The 27744-nt window shown below is 36.3% G+C and overlaps 2 protein-coding genes across 3 annotated transcripts in view; both read left to right on the top strand.

Annotated features, from left to right (window-relative positions):
• The first annotated feature begins 310 nt into the window (after nucleotides 1-310).
• On the top strand, nucleotides 311-17943 carry plod1a (procollagen-lysine, 2-oxoglutarate 5-dioxygenase 1a). The gene is made up of 19 exons (XM_065247744.1): nucleotides 311-519; nucleotides 1195-1286; nucleotides 1584-1717; nucleotides 1797-1960; nucleotides 2470-2582; nucleotides 2710-2773; nucleotides 6474-6571; nucleotides 7164-7265; nucleotides 7509-7640; nucleotides 9594-9715; nucleotides 9905-10009; nucleotides 10264-10389; nucleotides 10735-10876; nucleotides 11016-11129; nucleotides 11254-11319; nucleotides 12388-12492; nucleotides 12581-12727; nucleotides 15988-16113; nucleotides 17332-17943. The coding sequence occupies exons 1-19, from the start codon at nucleotides 432-434 to the stop codon at nucleotides 17485-17487; spliced, it is 2196 nt and encodes a 731-aa protein (XP_065103816.1). The 5' UTR covers nucleotides 311-431; the 3' UTR covers nucleotides 17488-17943.
• Nucleotides 17944-19372: 1429 nt separating this feature from the next.
• mfn2 (mitofusin 2) overlaps nucleotides 19373-27744 on the top strand; it is a 28742-nt gene continuing 20370 nt past the window's right edge. The window contains exon 1 of one of the 2 annotated variants that reach the window (XM_065247746.1): nucleotides 19373-19771. The gene's annotated coding sequence lies outside the window, so the exon portion shown is untranslated. Of the gene's footprint in view, nucleotides 19772-20665; nucleotides 21046-27744 lie in introns of those variants that run through there. The other variant, XM_065247745.2, reaches the window with a different exon arrangement.

Below are 27744 nucleotides of genomic sequence, written 5' to 3' on the forward strand. Positions count from 1 at the left end.
CCAGATTTAATCGGTAGCCTATGTTTTTCTGTTTCTAACGGTATCATTTAGTGAGACAGGTATGAATAGTGTCTCAAAAGCATAATCCACAAGTCACTGGTGCATTCAAGTTTGTTTAAACTTTAAATCTTGCTAAATATTAATGAGATTTATTCAGATATGCACCTTTTAAAAAAATGTTACTCTTCTTTCCTATTTTATTTTTAATAGCAGAGGTGAAGCAGAGTTATTTTTTCAAACAAACAATTTATAAAAATGTAGTGGATCGGTACGGGTTCGGGTTGTGCTGCTGGTGAGAATGTCGAGGGGCGTGGTTAATGCAGAAGTGGGCTGGAGGTGTCGAACGGGATTTACAACTAACTTTCTCTCAATAAAACCCGGTTTTCATCAGTCGTCTTTATTGTAGAGGACTGAAGAATAGCGGATCAAACATGAGAGGAGCAGTTTTAATCTTAACCGTGTGTTCGTTCGCGTTTTTTACTTCGCTTTACTGTAACCAGCAGGATTCGATCCCCGAGGGTAAGGGAATGATTTCAGCCTACATCTTATCAATTCACGCATCTACTGTACGTGATAATGCGTTTCACCACTGCAATGTTACGATGATTCGTTATCTAAGCTTTATATAGGCCTATCAAATGCTTTGCACACAGTTAGTCGGGCATTAAGTAACAGTTAGCTATATACCGCTGACGTGGACCGCTCGTGCAGATATCATTACAGGTCAAGCGTGAAATAACTTCACGAACACATTTGGAGTTTAAAAGATGAATGGCTACAAAACAGCGAAATTTATTTCAATAGTTACTTAATGTTTAAGTTTGTAAAATGTTAGCTGTATATGACCAACATGCGTTCAACATGCGTTACATTGTAACACTGCCACGCAGAAGTTTTCTAAACAAAACGAAGATTGTTATCAATTTTCAAGGAGTAGCTTTAGAATTAAAATCGTGTTTAAAGAATGCATCTGCATATCAAAAGAAGAAACCATTTCTTTCACCAGCTTGAAAACGACTCAGGGGTATTTAAATATTCCAGCTGTGCATTGAATATTTCCTCTGTGGTCCTCAGAGGAGAGGAAGGGATACAGTGTGTAAGGCCCATTAGAGTGTGTTGTCCCAGCACGTAGGCAGAGGAGATGAGATGTTTGACAAACATCTACTTCATCTCGTGTTTTTTTCTTTCTTTCAGGAGACCTTCTAGTGCTGACTGTAGCAACAGAGGAGACTGATGGATTCAGACGCTTCATGAGATCTATACGACACTTTAACTACACTGTAAAGGTAAATTAATTTCCTATTTTCACAAATAAATGGCTACTTATTTATTAAAATTCCTAAAAAAGTATTCTTATTTCAGCAAAGATATATTAATTATTGAAATGAGTCACATATTTATTGTTAATAAAAAAATGCATACAGTTATTTTCAAAACTAAACATAAATATTACAGTAATGCATCAAGATGTTTTACTTTTAAGTAATAAAACTATTCTGTTCGAACAACAGGGATTTTAAAAAGTCACATCAAGTTTTAAAAGCAATAATAATTCATATTAACTTTTGTTTTGATATTTTTAGGTACTTGGGAGAGGTGAAGAATGGAAAGGTGGAGATTACATGTCTCCTCCAGGCGGAGGGCAGAAAGTGCGTCTGCTGAAGCTTGCTTTAGATGAGATAACGGAGGACAACAAAGTCATACTGTTTGTGGATAGGTACGTATCTCTTCCATCATTCCAGTAAATGTAATTATTAAACTTTGGAGAGTCATTAACATGTTTTGGTTTTTTACAGCTTTGATGTAATCTTTTCTTCGGGTCCAAAAGAACTGCTGAAGAAGTTTCAGCAGACAGGACACAAAGTCGTCTTCTCTTCTGAAACTCTTGTCTGGCCAGACCGCCACCTGGAAGACAAACATCCTCACGTCAGGGAAGGGAAAAGGTTCCTCGGAGCAGGAGGTTAGATAACTTGGATTAGCTTGCATTCTTTTGTGTGAAAAGTTTCCAATGAGATAAAAGTTGGAAGATGCTGAAGTAGTGACAGATGTGTTTTTAAATCAATTGTTTTTATGTCTTTGAGTTGAACATTATTCAAATCAGCAAGGGTCAAAGTATCGTTCTTAAAGTTGGATATAAACAGTGTATTATTTTGCACTTCATAATAATTTAATTGCATTTTACTTGCAAGTGGCACTTAGTTGTTGAATCAACATTTTTCTTACGTCCTGTTTCACAATCTCTGAGAATCATCTGGAAACAATATTTATAAGGTGATGTAAGAGGATAACAGCTGTAAAATAAATCAGGAAATGTCTGCTCTGTGGACATTCGGAAAATGCATACTGTATAGCTAACAGTTAAATCATCAATGTAAATAACTTGTTTAAATACCTTAACCAGAAGACAGTGAGTTTGATGTCCATTTGTTTCAAATGTTTCCATTTTAACACTGGCTGGTTTATTTCTAGGATTTATTGGCTATGCACCCAATCTTAAAGAGATGCTTTCTGACTGGTCAGGAGAAGAAAATGACAGTGACCAACTTTTTTACACCAAGATATACATCAACTCAGACAAAAGAGTGAGTGTTTCTCCATATATCTTTCTTCAGAGTTAAGCATAATGTGGTTTTACTCCATTGCTCTGTTTTATGATAAATGAAATATGTTTACACTACATTTTGACATTTTCTTCCATTTCCACTTTAGAAATCTATAAATATAACTTTGGACAGCAAGTGCAGATTGTTCCAAAATCTTCACGGAGCCCTTGGTAAGTGTTCAATTCTTACTCTAAGCCTGTTTTTTTTGTAAATATACACATTAACTCTTTCCCATCAGATTCAGATGATCATAACATACACAGAGTTTCTACTGTTTTTAAAGCTGTGGAAGCTTTAGTGTTTTATAAGTTGGGTAAGAGTGCCACCTTGTTGATAATAGCGGAAATATGGATTGCTGTAAAAAGTCGTCATTGGCATGGAAGCATTTTATCTTAATTGACGAGATAACTCGTCAATGGCGAAGAAACAGTTAAGGCTTTGTTTACGTGGCAATGATGTAGTGAAAGTCCAGCCCATTCTCATGATTTGAATATTAATAGCATGCAGTGTGAAAGTTGTGCAATACATACGCCAAATTCCGATTTTGCCTGCATATGATACCCCAGTCATTCCCATTCACTTAATATGGCGCATCATTTTGTGTGATTTTATGTATTGGTTTCTCAGGTTTCAGTTTTTTAACCATTGTTGCTTGGGTTTGGAGTTAGATCCACTTTTTGTTACATAAAATGCTACCCAGTCTCACAAGGTTTCGTGATATAGTCACGTATTTTTTTGATTCTTTTTTCGTGATATTATCACGAATTTCCGAGTTTTTTCGTGATCGTATAACGAATTCCTGTTTTTGTGTGATTATCACGTATTGGTTAATCAACTGCTTTTTCTTATTTTTAAACCATTGTCGCTTTAGGGTAAGATTTGGTGCTTGCATTAGAATGTCACTTTATACTATTTTTTCTGATTTTTTTTTTTAAATGTCACGTGGCGTTAGGGTTAGAGTTGGGTTTGGGTAGGAATGTCATTTTATGTAAATCTAACCCTAAACCGAAGCGACAATGGTAAGAAAATAGGACAAAACAGTTGATTAACCAATACGTGATAATCACACGAAAACAGGAATTCGTTATACGTTCACAAAAAAACGCGGAAATCCGTGATAATATCATGAAAAAAGAATAAAAAAATTTGTGACTATATAACAAAATTTCGTGAGACTGGGCTGTGAAATGACATCCTAATGGTGCATTCACACCAGACGCGGAAGAGGCGTCAAGCGCGAGTGATTTACATGTTAAGTCTATGCAAAAACGTGAATAGCCATCCTGCGGCGCAGTAAGCAGTAAAATCCGCGTTAATCAGCTTGCTCTAGCAGTGACGTGATTACTGGAAGCGAGTGGAGGCAGAAAAACAAAACAACAATGGCGGACAATCATCCTCGAGACATCTTTGTATTTACAGGATTTAAAAGGATCTTGATCGGAAGAAAGTGAGGAGGTCAAACAATCTGGTAATTTTAATAAATTTTAGCCCCTTCCATTCGAATGACTAGAATTTGACGTGCTACTCATGCTTGAATGAAGCGAGTAAACTCAAAATGTTTAAGCGTCGCGCGTTTTTGCCACCTCTTCCGTGTCTGGTGTGAATGCACAGTAACCCAAACCCCAATCTAACCCCAACTCAAAACGAACATGGTTTAAAACTAGACAAAACATGGAGAAACATATATGTTAAAGGCCAGTTCACACTGGTCAGCTTACTTTTGGGAGCTTTTCCATTAGGTGCAGTACGTGGTACCCGATACTATTTTTCGTACCACCTCGGTTGGGGTTCCAAGCGCCCCGAGCTGATACCAAACGTGAAGCGAAAACACTGTAGATCACAGAAATAAATAAATGTTTGGGAATGTACAATGACGCTCTCACTTGTATTATGTCACAGCAGTAGGCAGCGCAAATATAACGACACACCTATAATCCCTCCCACTACGAAGTGATACTAAACTTGATGGGAAAGCTAACCACGCCAAAGTGAGGTGAGCCGACCCAACCTAAACTAAACTGTGGGGTACTATGCAATGGAAAAGCATCATTACTTTGATCCAACAATTGCCAACATGGGTTTCACACTGACCCAAAAGACTCCAACAGACGCATCCCCAAATCCCTAGTCTATCCCCAAACCCAAGCAACAGTGGTTTAAAAAACAGAAAATAATTGAGAAACCATACATAAAACGGCACGAAAAGATGCACCATATTAAGTAAAGAGGAAGCACTGGTGTATCACATGCACGCAAAATTGGAATTTGCTGGATTTATTGCACGACTTTTCACACTGTGTGTTCACACCTACAAATTTGTAGCACAAACGCAGTCTTTATTGTTGTTTTGGTTATACCAGCTTGTGCCTATATTAAACTGATTTAAGCATGAATTAACACACCGAAATCACAGGTCTGCGTTTACGTAGTTTACACTGAGACGACAAGGCGCCAAAAAACCCATCTTTATAAGTTTGCATTTTCAGGACCCGAAAACGCTGTCATTGTGTAAACTAACAGCAAAACAGCGTAAAATCTTTCCCATTTACGGTTGTAATCGTTGTTGTGTAAACGGCCCCTCACTGTTAAAGCAGCTCCTATAAAAGCTCTTTCAAGTCTTTAAAGAGGTCAGATATCGCTAGCATCAGCGTTTTTTATTCTTCCCCTCTCTTTTAATACCTGCTGGGAAAATTTTACCCTCTTTGAATGTTCTGCTTAATGAGGAGGAATGCTTTATTTCATAGGAGCTGAATCTCTTGGCTTTAAAAGTTTTCTCCTTGTCTGGCAGCTGTTAGGTTGGCATACAGCCAGATTGTGAAAAGAGAATGAGTTTCTCAGTTCTCTGTAATGGTTTGTGAGGCTGGAATTTTAGAGCTAGCTGGGATGTGCCTGCGCACACGTACACAATCCCAACAGGATGTTATAGTCCAGGTGCGCAGCACTCCAGTTATAATTTAGTTTAAAGAAAAGTAAGGAGGGTATTATAGCACCCTAAAATAAATATTTTAATTAAATACCAGTACAAGGGCTTGCAAGCTAATGTAATAAAATACTGACTGTATTGTTCTGCGCTTCTGTCCATAACTTACCTATTGAAAATTGACCTATGCAATTTTTACTTAAATACATTTTTGTGATTTTTGAATTAAAACACCTAAAAGTGTATTGTACGATTTGAAGTTAAATATTGTAGCTCAATTTGTGGTCAAATTTCATTTATTTTAAAAACCTTTGGGATTCCAAGTATTTAGTGCGATTTTTTAATTATACAGTGTTTAGTAAATAAATGGTTTACAATTAATAGCTACAGTTAATTTAACAATTTAAGTGTTTTTCATGTGAATTAGTGATTTACAGTATTTGGGGGGATTGGGGCAGTCGGTATGGACTTACTTTGGCCAAGGACTCACCAGATTTAGACATTAAAGAAATGTTGCTTGATCTTGTGTGTGTTGATATACATGTGCGTTTTTATGTGTTTGTTTTAAAAATTAAAAATGTAATTATTATATATTTATAACATATTCTCTACTGGATAATGACCACTAAGTCAAAGATATCCTTAAAATTTGACACAGAAAAATTTGGTATGGTATTCTGTTGTCTGTAATAAAGCTTACCTCAAGTTCACTCTTTAAACTTTTTTTAACTAGTCTGTTCTGCTTTTAGTTCAGAAGTATCCATTACAGTTACCCAAGAGAGATACACCCAAACATTTGTGTAGGAAATTGTATCTTAAGAAAAACTCTCCTCATGGGCTGTTTGATATTTGTGGTCTTTAACCCGTCATTTACATTCAAACTGGGTTTATGAGCACAACAAACATACACAGAATATTCATTTTTTTTATTTTTGTTTTTGCATGAATAGATGAGGTTGTGCTGAAGTTTGAAGATGGACGTGTTCGAGCCAGAAATGTGCTTTATGACACACTTCCTGTTGTAATCCACGGCAACGGACCCACCAAAGTACTATTTTGATACAATACCATCTATACAGCATGCATAGTACTATATCTACAGCTAGTCTTATTTAAAGGGGCCATGGCACAAGACTTCTTTAAGATGTCAAATAAATCTTTGGTGTCCCCAGAGCACATATGTGACGTTTTAGCTCAAAATACCATATAAATAATTTATTATTACATGTTAAAATTGATACTTTGTAGGTGTGTGCAAAAATGTGCCGTTTTGGTTGTGTCCTTTAAAATGGAAATGAGATAATGAAATTCAAACACTGATCACAATGATAATGGTTTGTTGCAATTAAAACTCAATCGTGCTTTTCTCTGCACTAAATGGCAGTGCTGTGATTGGATAGTGCAGATTAAGGGGTGGTATTATTATAATAAGAGCTCCTTATGACATCACAAGGAGAGACAAATTTCAACGACCTATTTTTTCATGTACTTGTTTACCAAAACTAAGTTACTGGGTTGATCTTTTTCACATTTTCTAAATTGATAGAAGCACTGGGGACCCTAACATAGCACTTAAACATGGAAAAAGTCAGATTTTCATGCCATGGTCCCTTTAATATCACATTTTATTACTCTTTCAGCTCCAGATAAACTATCTAGGCAACTATATTCCAAATGTGTGGACATTTGAAACTGGTTGTACAATCTGTAATGAGGACCTGCGGCCTCTTTCTGGACTCCAGGTGGGCTGTTTTTATGAATTCATGAGACTTTTTAAAGAGAATTTGTTGGTGTAATCTGATGAATCAGTCATTTTTATACCTAATGTACACGACATCTGACAATGAAAAATTACTTTGAGTAAAAAAAAAACTAAAGTGCAGTGTTTTGTTGAACAGTGTTAACTTTATTAATTGTATTTCAAGCTTTAGTTGAACAATGTTACCGCTGGAAATTGTAAAGAAGTCTGTTTTAAATGTCTGCAGGAAAGTGAATATCCTGTGGTGGTCATCGGGGTCTTCATTCAACAACCAACCCCTTTCGTCACCGTGTTCTTCGAGCGCTTGCTCAATCTCAATTACCCCAAAAATCGGCTCAGATTATTCATTTATAACCAGGTGAGATATTATGTTACAGATGTACTGTGCTTCTATTTACTGCTTAAAATCTCTCCTATTGGCATTCAGTAAGAGTTTAGATTACACTGACATACATTTCATGAATGCTGCAGTCTTAAATATAAAAACTTGATGTGAAATCTCCTCTCTGAAAATGTTTACACATGCTTTTTATGTTCTTTGCAGTTAAATCTATGAATACGCCCAGATTATTTTCAAACTATATTAGAGCACTATTATCCCATGTCCTGGTAAATACAATGTGCTCAAAACCATATTATCCTCTTTTCATAAGTTAGGTCTTCATTGTTGTTTGACAAAAGGGAGATGAAAGCAAGATTGGACCTTTTATAATTCATGAATGCTGTCTGTTTATTGTTCATCTGATGTTTATCGCTAACTGCAGGACTGCAGGATCACTGTAGAGGAATAGCATTTATATTTTTATTAAAGTGAATAGAAAAAACTATAAAATGTGCTAAGGTATTAAAAGTAATGAAATTGGATGTACAGTACATACATTGTTGGAAACTGCAATGCGAACAGTTTTTTCATTTAAATAAATACAGCATTTTAATTAAAGGGATAGGTCACCCAAAAATTCTGTCATCATTTACTCACTCTCATGTTGTTTTAAACCTGTATCATTTTTTTTGTTTTGAACAAACCATTCATGAATCCCATTCACTTCCATAGTTTTCTTTTTCCTACTATTGAAGTGAATGGGGCTCATGATCAATTTGGTTACAAACATTTTTCAAAATATCTTCCTTTTATATTTATTTTTGGGGGAACTATCCCTTTAAGGCTGTAATCCATAGCCTGTGCTTCTGTAGCATCGTCTCTGTTTGAAACATAAAATTGCAGGTTATTTTCTGTAGCCTACCTATTTTAACGCGTGTTGATGTCAAATGATGTGAAACGACATTTTCCCGTCAGACTGTGAAACAGATCAGAAATTATAAGTCATTATTTTAATCATTGCGAAGCTAAGGTATGGAGAGTTTTGATTTTTTGTGAATTTGCTCCATGATCATTGTTTAGATTTTTAACCAAAAAGTTGAAGATTGCTTTAAATGGATAGTTCGGCCAAAAATGATATTAAACCCATGATTTACTCACCCCCAAGCTGTCCGAGTTGCATATGTCCATCGTTTTTCAGACAAACACATTTTCGGATATTTTATAAAATGTTTTAGATCTTTCAGTTGATTAAATGTAATGTTACGGGGTCCACACATAGTCCACGACCTTCAAGTCCAAAAAAAGTGCGTCCATCCTTCACAAATTAAATCCAAACGGCTCCAGGATGATAAGCAAAGGTCTTCTGAGGATAATCCGCGCGGTGTTGTTGTAGAAATATCCATATTTAAAACTTTATTAACGAAAATAAATACCTTCCGGTAGCGTCGCCATCTTAGTCGCGTCCGCATTCAGGAGAGAGTATTAGCGTAGTGTACGCACTTTTCTTAGTGACGTATGACAAATTTGGAGGGCGGGGCCACAGAGCAGCAGCAGAGTAGCCTCCGTACGCTGTGTAAGCTCTCATCCTGAATGCGGATGCGACTAAGATGGCGGCGCTACCGGAAGGTATTTATTTTCGTTAATAAAGTTTTAAATATGAAAATTTCTACAACAACACCACGCGGATTACCCTCAGAAGACCTTTGTTTATCATCCTGGAGCCGTTTGGATTTATTTTGTGAAGGATGGACGCACTTTTTTTGGACTTGAAGGTCGTGGACCCCGTAACATTACATTTAATCAACTGAAAGATCTAAAACATTTTCTAAAATATCCGAAAATGTGTTTGTTTGAAAAACGATGGACATATTCATAATTGGACAGCTTGGGGGTGAGTAAATCATGGGTTTAATATCATTTTTGGCCGAACTATCCATTTAATAATATAAAAAAGCTGAACTTGAATTATTTTACTATTTTCTTTGGCAGGAACCGCACCATGATGAACAAGTCCGAAAATTTCTTGAGGATCATGAGTCGGAGTACCAGGGCGTGAAGCTGATTGGACCAGTGGAGGATATTGATACTGTGACCTCACGTAACATAGCATTGTAAGTGTGTGCATTCATTTATTCAATGCTTTCAGGTGACAGGGACTCTGTCAGTATTTGTTTGGTCCTCCAAAGCACTGTGGGAACCTGTACACAATAGTTTTTTAATGTGCTATTTAATGTGATTATGCCAGCAAACAACTTGCTTTGAATATTGTATTTATTTATTTTCCTGTGTTTCTGTTTCAGTGATATGTGTCGAGATGACATTGACTGTGAATACTTCTTCAGCATAGATGTGGATGTGGTTTTAAAGAATGAAGATGCACTTAAAATCCTTATAGAGCTCAATAAGTAAGTAAATAAGTATGATTAAAAGTATGGTAGATAATTTTTTTGCCATAAATGAAACAAAAGTATATACTGATCTGAAAAGAAGGTTTGGCATGTAGACATACTTTGAAAGTAAAGGTGACTGTAAATAATCTCGAAAGTCATTTTGAGCTGGGGCTACTTTGGTAAATGAACTTCTAGTCAGTTCTAAAAGCCACAAAATGAGACACAGATGAGTCAAATCTACATATAATCACTATTTTTAAACCCCACAGGCCTTTCATTGCTCCAATGATGACCAAACCTGGACGACTGTGGACAAACTTTTGGGGTGCCCTCAGTGCAGATGGATACTACGCCAGGTCTGAGGATTACGTGGACATAGTTCAAGGACGCCGAGTGTAAGTTTATATCTTGGAGAAGCAGGGGAAGAACAGAGAAACCATATCAAAATGCATGGACCATTACACCAACAGCGACTTTGCATTAATGTGGAGTTGATCCAAAAGTGGGATTTTTTGCCCATTGATCCAGTAGAGCATTTGTGAGATCAGGCACTGATGGTGGATGGAAAGGCCTCACAATCTCTGTTCCAGTTCAGAGGTGTTTGGTGGGGTTGGGGTCAAGGTTCACATTCACAGGGACTTAAAATCGTCTGTATATTTTACTGCGGCAAAATCAAGAAGGTTTTGAATTAATTGTAAAAATCATGTGTGGTATGTGATGATTCTCTTGAACTTTCATAGGGGCTTGTGGAATGTGCCATACGTCTCTCATATTTTCCTGGTGAAAGCAGATGTATTAAGGACCGACCTCAAGGCTATTAACCCGTTTGAGTCGGCATCGCTTGATCCAGATATGGCCTTCTGCGCCAACCTCCGAAATAAGGTCAGAGATACTTTAAGAAATACAGTTATAACCAGTCCTCCTAATACAGAAACAAGATCAACCACAAGTTACTGTGCTTTCAGAATAACCCAGTAAGACAGAGCTTTCTGGCTGATACTTTTATTGTTTGTTTTTTTAGGGCGTCTTCATGTTTGTAACAAATATGCAAACTTTCGGCCGAGTGTTATCTACAGAAAATTACCAAACAAAGCATTTACACAACGATCTCTGGCAGATCTTTGAAAATCCTTTGGTAAGATGAAAATATTTCAGACAGCATTTTTTCAAATATTATAAACAGCATCCTTATTGAGCAGTTCTGTTTCTTAAGTTTAACTGTTTGTTTTGTCTTGTATTTTATCACTTCCTTTGACCAGGACTGGGAGGAAAGATACATCCATAAGAATTACTCAAAGGTTTTAAGTGAAAATCTTATAGAAACAGTGAGTATTCATCCACAACCAAAACTGAGATGAGGCATTTTCTACATTGTTTATAAGATGAAAGCTATCTTGGCCATGGGTTAATTTTAGATCTATAATATTCGATTATGAAAATAGTTGTCAACAATTGTCATTATGGATTAGTTTGTCTATAATGTCACTTTCCAACCACACCACCACTGTTTTGCATTTGTATATAAATAACATCAATTGAAATTATAATAGTTAAGATTAGGGATGCTTGCATTAAATGACTCGATCGGTTTCTTGCTAAACTTGCCCGATCTCACAAACTAATCTTTCTTTTTACCTTTGTCAGCATAGGGCTCCTGAATTTTGAGACTATTTATACACGATGCACATTAGCATCACGTTAGCATTGCATAACTGTTTACAATTTATAATTGTACTTTTCTCTGGCTCCATGATTTAACTTCAAATAAGCGCTGCATGATAAATCGCATGCAATTGTAACGCGCATCTCATCAGTAAAGCCGGTTCCTTTCAGAACCTGCAACCGTTTTCTCGAAATGGTGCGATATTCTTTTGGGGTTTGTTTGGCAAAAAGGTGGTGGGCCGTTGGACGGTGATAGTGCTCAGGGTTAGTGTTCCTGACGTCATGTTTTTACGGAAGTTACAACGGGTATTAAAAAAAATCACAGCTACGTTAGGCAGGCTGTGTGAATTTGACTTTGAAACTTATATGGTGCTTACATAGCCCCTAGACCTCAGTTATCATAAAAAACATGAAATTTCAGATTTGACAATATGGGACCTTTAAGTTTAGGGGATTTCTTTGCATTTTATATTTCATCTTCTGTAAATTATAATTGCAAAATACTTCTCCTTAACAAGCCGCACAATTTAAATCGTATTATTTATTCCATAGCACAAAAAAAGTTTTGCACTTACTGTAGGGTTTGGGGTATAGGGTTTGTGAATATCATTAAACCCTAGATAAGAATAATAATCAAGCATAAAATAAACTAAGAATGTCCACTAATAAAGCAAATATCTTGTATAGTTATTATATTTTAAGCATTGCTGAATTTTTCTATCTTTGTGTAGCCATGCCCTGATGTGTTCTGGTTCCCTGTCTTCACTGACGTGGCTTGCGATCATTTTGTTGAAGAGATGGAGCATTTTGGCCAGTGGTCAGGAGGTGCTAATACAGTATGTAGTGTTTTTCTTTATATATGAACTATGTTACACCTCTCAGCAGTCTTATTGCTACATATTTTAAGCATTTTTTTGCATTTAGGATCCTAGGATCCAAGGTGGATATGAAAATGTCCCCACAATCGATATTCACATGAATCAGGTGGAGTATGACAAACATTGGCGAAAGTTCTTGTTGGAATATGTAGCACCAGTTACAGAGAAAATGTTTCCTGGGTACCAAACAACGGTAAGCCCTTCTTTGTCTTTTGTAATGAGGCACTTCTTATATTTTGTGTTAAGATATTCTTTTTTCCTAATTTTACATAGGATCTATATTTTCATTGACAAACTTAAAAACTTTCAGCAACCATAGTGAGCACACCCCCAGCAATTTAGTCCAGCTTATTTTTTAAAGATTTTTTATCAATTATTTTATTTACTTAGTGTTTTTTAATCATTCAAATCATGCTTTTACAAGAAAGAATAAATACATTCTCTCCACTTTCATAAAAATTATATCCAAATTGACTCACCCCCATGTCATCCAGGTTGTTTATGTCTTTATTTGTTTAATTGAGAAAAATGTAAGTTTTTTAAGGAAAACATTGCAGGATTTTTTTTCAATTTAAAAAAGTTGCCAGACAGCACCAGCATTTTTCTTGATTTTCACAAAAGTTCAATGCCTTCCACAAAATTGTATGTTTAAATATATAAACATACAATGTATCAAATAAAAAGAACAGACCATCTGCTTTAAAAAAAAATAATCCTACCTTCATGTGTTCTGTTTTTATCACCTCTCAAATATGGGTAGATTTCTTCAAAAACACCAAATTTTGAGCAAAAAGCTGAGATAATTCAATTTTAGGTGAAGGCCATATTACTTGACAACCATATTAAACAATAAACTGACACAAAGTGAGGCAATGATGTAATGTTTAGCTAGATAAGACCCTTATAACTCGGTTGGGATCATTAACTTGCCACCACTCCCCACCAGCCATTTTTTTTAAAAGTTGCCCACCAGCATTTTTTTGTGATTTTCACAAAAGTTTCACAAATTGCCTTCCAGGAATTTTTTTTCAAATGAAAGAACAGACCCTCTGCTTTCAAACAAACAATAAACAAACAAACAAACGTTTCATCCTATCTAAAAATTTTTCTCTGCTAATTAACTTTTAAATATGGGTATTTTTCTTTAAAAATATTTTTTTTTTAGCAAAAAGCTGAAATAATTGCATTTTTGTGAAGGAATTTTGTTAGAGATCAGATTCAGAATGATTATCAAAACATAAACAGAGTTTAAAATTAGTAAATAACGTTTTAACTTCATTTTTTTTTCATAAATTGGGTTAAGTGCTATAATAAGTGTAAGTGGATAATCACGGTATTGCGGTTTAACATAAAAATTCATCAGGAACACTTTTTTATGCAAATGTTTTCTCTTAATTGACGAGATAACTCATCAATGGCGGGGAAAGAGTTAATAAAGCAATAAGCCCCAGGAAGCAGTGGGTTACCAGTGCATTTTATAACAGCGAAGCGGAGTGCCTAAAACCCCCTTAGCTGTTATAATGCACTGTAACACCACTGCTTTGCGGTAGAGCTGTAATCGGGCCTTAAAAGTTAGGATGTCCGGAGCCCGACAGAATGCAGTACATTTCGATTGACAGCTTTTTAAAAGCCCGAACCCGTTTACAGCCCGACATTATTTAAATGTGCGCACACACACAGCTTTTGTCAAGAATGAGAAATTTACACAGGTTTTAACATTATTTATTCATGATGACTAATAATCTACACGCCACTTGGAAGTTGAAACAAAGAAATAAGTAATCTGTAACATTGTAACATCTCATTCTAAATAGGCTTATGCAATACACTATAAATATGGCAATAAAATTATTATTTCTTAACTAATTAAATTAAGATAATACATTCTGAATTAAGATGGGTATTTGGCAATAACGAAATTAAGAGGCAGGCTCCGCGGGATTTGCGTCGGCACTTCTTTCCATTACTGCCAACATTAGTCTATATCCTCTGTCTAAATTATGTAAGACTCGATTCATATTTAGTTATACATTGAAAAACCTACTCACCAAGATTAGGCTACATGTTTTTGATGAGGAAAATCATTAAATCCACTGTAAATGAATTCAGCGCGATCCTGCGCTACTGATTTGAACTTGACCGCTCATTTACCTCACAAAGCCGGAGCGGAAGCCCGAGCCCGCCCGAGCCCGTGTAAAATGTTAGAAATGAAGCCCGAACCCGCCCGAGCGTCCCGTCGGGTTCGGGCAAAGATCTTCAGCTCTACTTTGCGGGGCTTATTGCGTTTATAAAACAGTTACTTCATATGCATAGCAGAATTTCATAAAATGAAACACAAATAAGTTGTAATTATATTAGTACAAATATTACTCTTCCGCCAAACAAAGGACTTCCTCAGAATCAAGTGTGGCTGCAACAGAGCACAGTTTTCATCCTACCTTCATTTGTTCCTCTCAAATTTTTTTGTGAATAACTTTAGTAAGAAATCAGTTTTAGAGCCTGATCAAAACTTCTGTGTTTTTAGTGTTGAGTGAATGCATCAGTGTTTAAGTTGGGTAAGATCGCCATACTGTGGATAACGCAAATATGAATGTGAGGTTAGAAACTCCTCAGGGAGCGTTTTCTCTTTATTGACGAGATGACTCAACAATATTTATTGACATTTATCTGGATATCGGCATTAATTGTGCAATTATAGACAAATTAAAAATATGATTAAAGACTGTGGTGTTTATTTTCATAAATCAATTCGGAGCAACAGTGCGCAGTAATTCTTATGTAATGTGGTCTGAATTTAGCGTTGCCGGCGGGAAACGCGCTAATTGAAAATTCTGAACTTCCGCACCATGTTAACCTTGCTGTAGTAGTGACGTGATTACAGGAAGCGAGCGGAGTGGCGGAGTCTCCGCGGAGTCGCAGAAGCCCTTCCCATGACGCGAATTTCTGTGTGAATTTCTCGAATGACTAGAATTTCACGCACGGCTTTCATGCGCGAATGAAGCGAGTGAACTCAAATGTTCAAGCGTCCAACTACGCGCGAATTGCGCATTTTTGCCGCCCCTACCGCGGCTGGTGCAAACGCAACATAAGAGTTCTTTGAAGCTGCGTTGAAACTGCAATTTTAAACTGTGAACTATTGAGGTCCAATAAAGTCTATTAAATTGGGAAAAATCCTGAAATGTTTTCCTAAAAAAAACTTAATTTCTTCTCGACTAAACAAAAAAATCATCAACATTTTGGATGACATGGGGGTGAGTAAATGATCGGGATTTCTTTTTTATGAATGTGGAGTATTCCTTTAATATGCTTTTATAGCTGTCAAGAAGACACAGACTGAAAATTAGACAAATGGGTACTGTTTAAAAAAAAAACGGTGTGCTTGCCTTGTAAACATACGTATGAATACTGCTTAACATCCATGAATCTGAGTGTGTTTTGTTATGTGTACTGCAGGCACAATTCGATCTGGCATTCGTGGTTAGATATAAACCTGATGAGCAGCCCTCTTTAAGACCTCATCATGACGCCTCCACTTTTACTATCAATATAGCACTAAATCAAGTGGGGATTGACTATCAGGTGAGTTAAACATTTTAACATACTTGACTGTTATTGGTGTCAACAAGGATATAGAAGTACTGTATTTCATGAAAAATCTGGTATTTTCTTGAACAAAAATAGAAACATTAAAATGTTAAAACTAGGTGGATAAATAGTTACTGTAATGAAAATGAAAGATTTTGCTAAATTTATGGCACTCTCATAATACTGGTTTGGACAAAGACAATTATACCTTTGTGAAAGGCAGATGTCCTGACAGCGCTGAAATTATCATGTTAAACTATAACAGAACCTATAACATGCCTTGACCTGCAACTGTCTATTCAGACAGAGAAACATACAGATTTAAACCAGAAACATGTTTTTCTTTGCCATGAATCCTCATGAAATAGTTTGAAACTGAAATATGCAGTCAATTCTTTATGTTAAAATGTTAAAGGCGGGGTGCATGATTTTTGAAAAACACTTTGGAAAAGGGAGTCAGGCAGGGTACCGAAACACACTTGTAGCCAATCAGCAGTAAGGGGCGTGTCTACTAACCAATATCGTTGCCTGGGTTGCCTATGTGTGGGACGGGTCTATCAAAAGAAGGTCCAGATTCTATTGGGGTAGGGGCATGTTTGCTTAAGTGATTTCAAATATCAACATTGGCTTTCAGAGATCATGCACCCCGCCTTTAACTAAGTTTCCAGTTATTACAATACATAGCATTGTTGCCTAATAGCAAGAAGGTCCCGCTTCGAGCCCTGGCTAGGTCTGCATGTTTACCCCAAACCAGCCTTGGTTTACTCTGGGTACTCTGTTTTCTTCCCACAGGCTAAGATGAATTTGAGATTACCCCGGTGTGTACGCAGGAATTCAATTTTGATTTTTTATTAGGGGGTGTCACTGGGGTAGGAGAAACATGTAATACTTATGACAGCAAAGCCACTGGTGTGTTTCAATGACATGCTGGACCTCTGATAGGATTTCATACGTTTTAGCTTTGAAGCTCTACCAGAGGTTGACCCTAAATATTTTCAAAAGAGTGTCTGACACCCTATATGCATTTGTTGCACATGTCATTATGCACAATTGATCAAACTTTCAAGGAAGTTATAAGAATCCAAGGGAGTTATAAGAATACAACCTCCTTGACTAATTCTAGGCATACGACTCAAGATACTGCAGTGGTTATACTGTTACTACTAATTTGCAAAATGTTTACTACTCTACTGACATCCAATTTCTGTTCAGGGTGGCGGCTGCCGGTTTTTGAGGTACAACTGCTCGATTACAGCTCCAAGGAAAGGGTGGGCACTCATGCACCCAGGACGCCTCACTCATTACCACGAGGGTCTGCCCACCGTAGATGGGGTTAGATATATTGCTGTCTCATTTGTAGACCCTTAGTTTTTATTTGATCAGAAAGCTGAATCTACGTTTGATACAGATGACAGCATAGCTCTAAAAGAAGGGCTAGATAAGAGTTTGTGCTTGAACATGTGGAGACTGTGCCTTAAATTGTGAAGATGTCAGTGTACATATTCTAACATTTTGTTACAAAAAAGCACCCTTTGATGTTGACAATAATGGAAAAATGACAGATCATTTTACTGCCTTTTTACGGCTTTAATTTATTTTCATTTGTGGATTTCTGTAATGCAGAATCTGTACTGTCTTCAGCTTTGACATTCATTCAGTGTTTTTAGAAATGCATCTTTAGCGTTTGGTTCTGTTTTTTTATACTGCCCCAAAACTGACTTGATTTATCTTAGCTTAGATATTTATTTTCTTGCCTTGTTTATGAATCTGTCATCTTGTCATGCATTTGGGAAAAAACACAATAAAAAAAGGAAAAATTAAAAATTGTTTGTTGGACATAGTGTCATTCTGATGTGCATCATTGTGAATTTGCAATTGGTGACGTTTCTGTAGCCAGCTTTATACTTTATGCCTAGTTTTAATTTGTGCAGTTTAATGGATTTTATTGTCTTAATTTATATTAGGGGTCCCTTTTGCACTTACATAAAAAAGCTTTTGATGCATTATACTTATTCTGCACAAGTGTTGTTCTGCGAGGGTTTAGGTTAAGAGGTGGGTTTGGGGTTAAGGATATGGTCAATACTATAATTACATGCAGATACTTTTAATGTAAGTAAAATTTTACTATAGGCTACATGCAATCATGTCAAAGTGAAAGTACACGCTCTTTAATTCTGTGGTTTTATCTATTATGACATTTAAACACTGGTAACTGTGTGGGGCAGTTTCCTGGACAGTGTTTACATCAGGGTTCCCTAAATCTTACCCTGGAGGGCCGGAGCACTGCAGAGTTTAGCTCCAACCCTGATCAAACACACCTGAGCAAGCTTATCAAGGTCTTCATGATCACTAGAAAATCACAGGTGGGTAAGTTTGATTAGGGTTGGAGCTAAACTCTGTAGTGCTCCGGCCCTCCAGGGTAAGATTTGGGGGAACTCTGGTTTAGATTAATCCAGGACTAAGCATAGTTATTTTATGACCTTTAAGTAGTTTTTTACAAACATGACTTTTAAAAACATAACAGGTGTGCATCTTGAGACAAAACATTGGTACTGATTTATTTTAAATGGTTTAGGTGCTATAATTCGGTCCCTAGTGCATCCATCAACCTAGAAAATGTGAAAAACAACAACACAATAACTTAGTTTTGGTAAACTATTCTCTGCAAGCATGTGAAAAAATAGGTAATTGAAATTTGGCTCCCCTTGTGATGTCAGAAGGGGATAATACCACCCCTTAATCTGCACTATCCTGTCATTTGGTTCAGAGATCATCTTATTTGCATTTTAAAGGACACACCCAAAAATGGCACATTTTAACATGTTATAATAAATTATCTATATGGTATTTTGAGCTTAAACTTCACATATGTACTCTGGGGACACCAAAGATTTATTTGACATCTTAAAAAAAGTTTTGTTAAATGTTCCCTTTTACAAGTGCAAGCTTTTTTAAGTTATTGCTGCTCTAACAGGCATTTTAGTATTGGACAAAACCGCACCTTTAAGTTAACATTAGTAACCTACATAAGTTGAAAATTAATACATTTCACATACAGAATTTTGGTCAATTTAGGTTCATTTCCAAAATTTCCAAACACACAATCTATAAACTAACATGTTTTTTTGATATTAACTTTCGGGTTAGCTAATGCAATTATTAATTTTTTAATAAATGGGATATAGACTTTAAAAAACTTTGGGGTTTTAAGGATTTGAGCGCCCCCTGCAGGATAACAAGACTACGCGTCGCACTTAGATGACGTACAACACGTAGCTACAAGCTAATGGGAAACGAACACACGAGCAGTTAGATTAGCAGTTAAATAATAAGTACATATGTTCGTTTGTGTTGAACTTTCAGTCAGTAACAGTGTAGTAATGCTGAAATAATACAGCTTTTGGTCTTAATGGTAATATAGCAACATTGCTTGTATGCCCTCATTACCTCATCCGTCTCCGGCATCCTGATGAACAGTCGCGATCATTTGATTGTTTAGGTGAAGAACTTGTTTCGGTTTCGTTAGGCATCGGTAACTACCCTCTAAAAGATCTTCAAGAAACCGTTTTATTTTGGGATTTATTCTGAGGACAATCTGCTGGATCAACATGCAGGAAGAATATTGTATGACATAATCACTCCGCATTTCCTGGTAAACGCATATGACTATAAAATACAAATATGTATGCATGTGATTTTAATACAAATCTGTTGCTTTACCTGTTCAGATTGTTTTAGATCCGTTTTGTATGTTATGGTATAAGTATTAACCGGTTAATGTATTACATGACTTAACCTGTCTTATCCTAATTTTAACCAGTAGATCAGTAAATGATGGGTTATGGGAAGGATTATCTACTTATTTCATCTGATCTTGTGTGTATCTGGATTTAATTGCTTTTGTTGAGCATTTGTGTCAGTTTTATCTTACATTCGCATTGTATTAGTCTGTCTGGTCCATGTAAAGTTGATGGTAGTTTCTTTTAACTTATTATACCAAACCTACAATGTTTTTATTTCCAGAAAGATATAAGTTTTAAACTACGTCTGCCTTTTTCGCTGTAAACAGCAACCAAAAGTCAAGGTGAGCTGAAACGGCCCACCCATTTTTAGTGCTCAGTGAACGCCCCCTTTCAAGACAATCAACTGTGCGCGAGCGACTATTGGGCTGAGGAGTTGTGGGGGCGGGGCTTAATAGATTACGAGTGATAGGATGTGTTGCGGCGGCTGCGGCCTGCCAAGTCCGGTGAAAGTTAGCAAAACAAATAAAAAAAAAATGCGACGTCACTCCCTAGGTTTGTGTCGGGATAATGTACCCATCATTTAGGCTGTCTAGTTAAATTCATGTGAAATTAGTCATACGCCTCTGTCGCTGTCAGTGACACATTGTGTTTGACTTAACGCGGGCTTGCGCAGACCGTTCGCCATATGACATCAAAATCACGCGAGAACGACTCGCGAGCATAACTTTCAAGCATAGCTCTTGATACTTGCTGTAATACACCGAGCGGTCTGCGCAGGACTGCGTAAAGTCGAGCACACCTACAAATTTCCTTCATCCACTACTGTAAACCGCATGTCTGATCTCATTCTGTCGGATACTGCGGTTGAGCTAAAGACAGTACCACCGGCGATTGTTTTGTCTTATTTCACGCGCTTAAGACTCGTGTAAACCTGGCTAGTTTCGAACTCGTGGAGGAGTGGAGAAACTGCGCGCGCTGCTGTCGGTGACATTGATATCGTGAAAGTCGTGACTCGGATATTATTAGTTTATCTAATAGACTGAATAAGGATCATGGCTTTATATCCGGACTCTGATTTGATGTTGCTGAAGGGAATATAGACGATCGGTCACTGGAGGATCAAATGCTGGGAAGCTGATAAATGTTCTTTCTTTTATTTTACAAGGTCTAAACACACTGGAGGGTAAGAATGTGATCTAACTTGTATACCATCTTATGTTTGACAGTTTTTGTTTGTACTAGTGAGAAAGTATGCTTATCAGGGCAATGATCAAGCTGATTTTTTGGTCTTTAGTCTAAAAAGAGATTGTCTGTAGTGCCCTGGGTATGCTATTTTGGCTAAAACGGTGGGTTTTGTAATGACCGTTGCTTGCAGATTTGCTGAGGGGTATGCAAGCCCTACTGAAAAATCCAGCTAAGATCAGCATAAGCTGGTAGCTGGTTTTAGTTGGTGTAAGGTGGCAGGAGTTGGTTTTAGATGGTCCTCCCCGCCTGGCAAAGCTGGTCAAGCTGGGATGTCAGCTGGTCTTCCAGCCTGACCAGGGTTCTCATTTAAAAAACGTGATACGCACAAAACAGGGTTGAAAACGTGCATACGCCAGTTCCTACGCAAATGTTGTTATCTATAAAAAAACAAACTTAATGGGAGAATGGGCTTGAAGGGTGGGATCTGAGGATGATTCATACGAACACTTGCAGGTGATCTGTAATAAATAAAGGGAAAATTGTTTTGTTTTATAAGTCTTGATATTTTTAAGCGTTTGCCATTTTTGGCTTTTGTGCGTACGTAGACTTTTAGTAAGAATCCTACACACAGTTTTATAAATGAGGCCCCCAGGTAAGTCCAGCTAGACCAGCTTGAAAAGTGACTAAAACACAGCTAGACCAGCTTAAAAAGTGAGCATAACACAACTAGACCAGCTTGCTACACCAGCAAATCCAGATTAAACCAAGCTGGGGGACCAGCGAAACCAGCTTAGCTGGATTTTTTAGTAGAGAGATCAGTTTCAGTTGGCACTAGTGATGCACCGATGTATCGGCCGCCGATATTTATCGGCCGATTTTTGATGAATTTGAAACCATCGGCATATCGGCAATAGCACGAGAAAGGCCGATAGCGATTGTTTATTAATTAACTGCATAAAGAAATCCATTATATGTAAAAAAAAAAATGAGTTAATTTTGTTAATAAAATAAATGCTGAATAGCAAAAACCACCTTTGAAGGTTGTTATGCTGTCTTATCATATTTGTTTTAGCTTAATTTGTGCCTCTCTTATTATGTTGGTCAGTTTAATGTTAATTACATCCGATCCATGTTCAGTAAAAATAATTTGATTCAGAAATAAACTAGCTAATAGACCAACTGTATAGGATTGTATACAAGTGTTTAATATCGGTATCGGCATCGGTATCGGCCAGAAGTTGTCTGTTTAAATCGGTATCGATATCGGCCCAAAAAAATCCTATCGGTGCATCCCTAGTTGGCACCCCCCTTAACCTAGTTTTTACCCGCACATTTGTATTAGTGCCAGTAAATGAGTAAATATAATATTTAAGTTAACATTTCTAGTTCCTAACGCACACACACTTGTTTTTGTGGTTTATTTTTCCTTAGACATAATATATTCTGAAATGTGCAGACTACAAAGTGTTGTAAACCCTTTGGAATTAGATTATTTCCTACATTAGTTGGTCATAAAAATGTCATTTGATGATGTTGTTATCATTAACAAATGGCATTAATATTTCATGAATGTCTACACCAACACAATGTTCTTATGATAACAACGTTTACACGTGGACAATTATAATCTTTTCTGTTTTTATTGAACACATCCCACAGTGATGTGGAAAAGTAAGGGAACTTTGTAAATGAATACCTTGTTGTTGTTAACTGTGAATGTTAAATGGGATGTGTTCAATAAAGACATAAAAGATTATAATGGTTTGTGTCTTGTTATCTTAAGCACAATGGCGCTCATTTTTTTTAAGCGAGCGTATGACATAAAACTGCATACGGTTGTTTCCTCTCAAACCTTGGCATTTATAAATATGGACGTGAACAGTTGCTATGATCAAATCTCACGTCAGGGTTCACCTTGTGTATGCAAGTTTTGAGGTGGCGTTAAGATGTATGTTTTACTTGTTTGATATCCTGTTTTGAAAAGAAATATTGAGAAAATGTTAAAATAGTATTTTTGTTTAGTTTAACAAATGGAAAATGTGATTTCTGCTAAAGTAGTAGTATTCACTACAGTAAAACTTACTGTATAGCAATTACGATAGTAAGCGCTTTAATCCCTTAACAACTTTCACAGCTTTAGTTTCACAGTCTTCCAAGCTCAAAAATATATGATACTTAATTTAATTTACATGCATCCCTGCGTGTGTGTGCCCCAGAATTTTCCATCTGAAAAAAAGATAAATGTATTATTAAATATATATATATTTTATATTCAACCTACACTGTTATGTGCATGTGCAATGAAATTCAAATATACAGCATGATATTTATTTACATTTATTTATATTTTTATGCATCAGTGCAGAATATTTCATCATAAAATTACTACAGCTATATTTATTTTTAAATTTTTTCTATGAATGACTTATCTGTGAGCTTCATTATTTAAAAATAAATCATGTGGTCTCAAAATCTTTATTCAAAAATGCAAATCTCCTCCCCTCCTTGAAACAATCTCTCTTTACTTCCAGTCCTATAGTATCATGGCAGGTGCGCGGGGTCCGGGAAAAGAAAGCAGGGATTAGCAACACCTTCCAACGATCCAATCAGTTCTTGATGGACAAATTCAAGTCCTACACGTTCATTTCGTAAGCCATTTCACACTGATATGCGTCACCACGTGGAAAATAAGGTTGACCCTGTTGCTACGTGTGACACAATCTTTTGAAGATTGTGATTGGTTGGTTGTCCAAGAAGGAAGAAAAACAGTGCTTTTAAGTATAGGATCTATTAAATCAATTTAATAATTCAATTTGAAATTACATGTATACTTTTACCTATTTTATTTATATTTATATATATTTATGTATATGTGTATGTATGTATGTATGTGTGTGTGTGTGTGTGTGTGTGTGTGTGTGTATATATATATATATATACACACACATATATACACACATACATACATACATACATACATACATACATTCATACATTCATACATTCATACATTCATTCATTCATACATACATACATACATACATACATAAGCCCATTGAGTCCATTTTTGCAAAGACATAAGTGTTGTCGCCTTGTCATATGAGCTTCATCTGTGACTAATAATGGATCAATTAGGTCTCACGTGTGTATTAAAAGAACCCCAGTACACAAGACCTTCACATCAACTGCAACTTCACCTCTGCAAACATGCCTAAGATTCGAGGCTGATAAGAGGCTGAAGACCAGGGCCCGTATCCTTAAAGAATCTTAATGCAAAAAGTAGCTCCTAGTGACGCAATGAAGTGTCCGTTTACTCTTAAAATTAAAGAAAAAATCCTAATAAAGAAAAAAGTAATTTAGAAAGCATCTTAACCCTTAAAAGAGGTCTTAAGGTCAAAATTGTTAGGAGGACAGACGAGGACTTTTAAGAGGCTTAAGAGTTTTTTTAGCAACGGGAAAGTGGACAAAACATGACGAGGGATACAAAAAATGTTGCACACAATGCATGACATTAAGTTAATAACATGCAACACATTAGATCGTGCAGGAATCATGTTTGTGACTGATCTTATTAGAGTCATAATAATATAATATAGCACCATAATAAAAGTAATCACTACATTAAATACAGTAACAGATTCGGTAACTAGAAAAAAATGCAACTGTGCAGCAGAGATGATTTAGGTCTGTTACAGACGTCTATAAAACATAGTAATCACACAAACTTACAGAACATTGTGTTGCTGTTTATTTCCTATCTAATACGTTAAGTTTGGCATATGTATAATATGTATATATGTGTATGTATATATTGCGTCACTAGGAGCTACTTTGTGCATTAAGATTTTTTATAAATACAGGCCCTGGTTTATAGTCGTGATACAGCTGCATAACCAGGAAACTTTAGTGTGTTTATAATACTGAAGTAGTATAGTTGTAATCTTGGTTTTTATCTTAAGACTGCACACAAGTGGCACAGCTCTTGAGTCACTAAGATAAGTGTCCATATTCTTGTGGCGGACAGGTTTCGCTATTTTGATATCAGGTTTACTCAGCTTTGATCCTTGGTTACCTTATAAATTTAAACAGCTGGACACTTTCTTGATGTTGCATTTGTGATCATATTCTCTACACTTAAGGGGGCTCTCATGAACGCTCCATTCAGCACGTACTTCCCGACTACAGGTCCAGACTATTTAATATGACACCACTCAGATGTTTGGGCCTGGCATTACATGTCAATGGTGGAGAGTTGAGGCTTTGTCTTTCTCACTAATTGTTGGAAGTACTGTGTGGGAATCAGTTTTTTCACGCATGAAGGCCTGTCGCAAATATTCCATTGTTTATTTATCACATGCACAGTTATACACATGATACAACTGGCAGTGAAATGAAGGTCTGGTCAGATAAACTTAGATTATCCATGCAATAGAATGAAGTCATAAAATACAAAAAGAAATCAACAATAATAAGAAAACATGTGCAATTAAAATTACAATAGATTACAATATAAAAAAAATGCATGCATGTGTAAAACAGAAATTAGAATTAAAAGAGAAATCTGAGTTAAAACAATAATTAAAACACTGACTAGAATACAAAGTATAGGTAGAATGTGAACGGTGTAAACAGGATGTAAACAGGATATTGTCCTGAGGTATGCAGGAAATGATCTGCGTAAATGTTATAGTAGCAGTGTTAAGTTTAAGTGTTACAAAAAATGGTTCTTGTTATAATATCTGTCCAGCTAGAACAGGTGATATTTTACACAAGTATAGTATATCCTCAAACACTGATAGATTCTGTATTCTGATTAATTCCAAGCAATAAAAATCCAAAACATGCCTATGATCTAAATGGGATAATGTAAAATCCTTACCAAATCCATACTGCACAGAATTAAAAAAAGCAAGAAATCTAGAATAGGATTGGGGCTTAGGTTGTGTTTTGCTCAGTTGTTATCTACAATAAATAGTAAATGTTATCATAATCACAGCAAATTTTAATAGTATTAAAACAGGTGGCGTACAGCGTTTTAACGTGTTTATTATTTAACGTAATAAATTATAACAATGGACAGTATATGTGAGTTCATCATTTGTGTTCCCCATTAGGGGTGGGTTGATACCACTTTTCCATTACCGATCCGATTTTGATACCTGAATTCTGAGTATCGGCCGATCCTAGTATTTTTCTTGATCCATTTAGAATTGTGTGTGTGTGTGTGTAACAAATAAATATACACATATATATATATATATATATATATATATATATATACACGTAGTATATACGCACACATATGAACATACAAAATCGAGAAAATATCATGTCAAGCGTATGTTCTGCAAAAACAAAAACCCGATCGTTGGCGCATATCTGTGGCATGCACACCGATACAGATATAACTACAACGGCTCATATCGGCCGATAAAATCAGCAAAATTATAAATCTTTTGGGCTCAGTTTTATAATACTTTGTCCTTTTAATAGCTGAACAGTAACAACTATGGGTAACACACAGAATTGGATTTAGAAAAGTCCTATTAGTCTGATACCGAAGTATTGAATCAACGCATTCCTATCCAGAACACTGGACTTTCATAGTTTTACACTAAAGTAGAATTTGTCTGTATTGTTTTTGAGATGAGGTTTAGCTAGGCGTCAATTATAAGAATAATCTAGAAGAATAATGCAGTATATGGCAATGTCCAGTCATAGCAGGCCATGTCAACCCAGTTATTCAGATATTTCTCGCAAACAAACAAATCTAGAAACTGTACCTCAGCTAGTTATGCTTGTGTTTGTGTATTGTTAACCACATTTGGGCGACGCAGCATTACATGTGAACACAGGAGACCTAGACAATAGTTGAGTAATGCAGTTAGACAACAACATACCTGAAAGCTGTTTGCACTTCACTGCTCGGGGTGTGTTAGGTTTGAGAGTTGTTTCTTAGTGTTTGGATTGGGTGTTTGGTGTGTTTGTTTACAGAAGTGTCTGTTGGAGGCTATTTATACCTGATATTAAGATACGTTTGCTCAAAAGCAATCTGGTCAAATGCATTTTCAACTATGTCTGAATGTAATAAAAAGGGGACAAGCTCAAATTGGGGTGGTGATGGCGCAATGGATAAGTAACATGCCTTTGGTGTGAGAGACCTGGGTTCGAATCCACTGTGACCCACCATTGTGTCCCTGAGCAAGACACTTAACCCCTAGTTGCTCCAGAGGCGTGCGACCTCTGACCTATATAGCAATTGTAAGTCGCTTTGGATAAAAGCGTCAGCTAAATGAATGAATAAGTAAGTAAAATGTTTTACACCCAGTTTACACCGGTATTTAGTGTTGTCCACTTGTGATCCGATAAACCAAAACGCATCTAAATACCAGCTGTAAACAGCCTCTTGGGAATCTTATTACTTTGTTTAATCTCTTTAAAGGTGTTTATAACAAGAACTCTATAACCCCACCTACTTTGAAGCGTTACTAAACTGCATTGGAAAAACCAAGCCGATCAAGCAAGCCGAGCCTGGTCGTACCAGCGCCAATAGATTGGCATTGATGGAATGTTTGTGATTTCTAATCTCAACTGTTGTGACCTTGCTACGGCAAGGACCACTCACATTTTCTTCAGAAAATATACAATTTTCAATCATTTTCCTGTTCAGAACTGTCCAACCACGAAGAACACTCTA

Source organism: Paramisgurnus dabryanus, chromosome 11 (assembly GCF_030506205.2).
Source record: "Paramisgurnus dabryanus chromosome 11, PD_genome_1.1, whole genome shotgun sequence".
Taxonomy (NCBI): Eukaryota; Metazoa; Chordata; class Actinopteri; order Cypriniformes; family Cobitidae; genus Paramisgurnus; species Paramisgurnus dabryanus.

Excerpts from the sequence above, each read along its gene's own strand:
- plod1a (XM_065247744.1), top strand. The coding sequence starts at position 432 with ATGAGAGGAGCAGTTTTAATCTTAACCGTGTGTTCGTTCGCGTTTTTT. Across the intron at positions 2,774-6,473 it reads AAATCTTCACGGAGCCCTTG|ATGAGGTTGTGCTGAAGTTT; the intron begins GTAAGTGTTCAA and ends TTGCATGAATAG. Across the intron at positions 11,130-11,253 it reads AGATCTTTGAAAATCCTTTG|GACTGGGAGGAAAGATACAT; the intron begins GTAAGATGAAAA and ends TCCTTTGACCAG.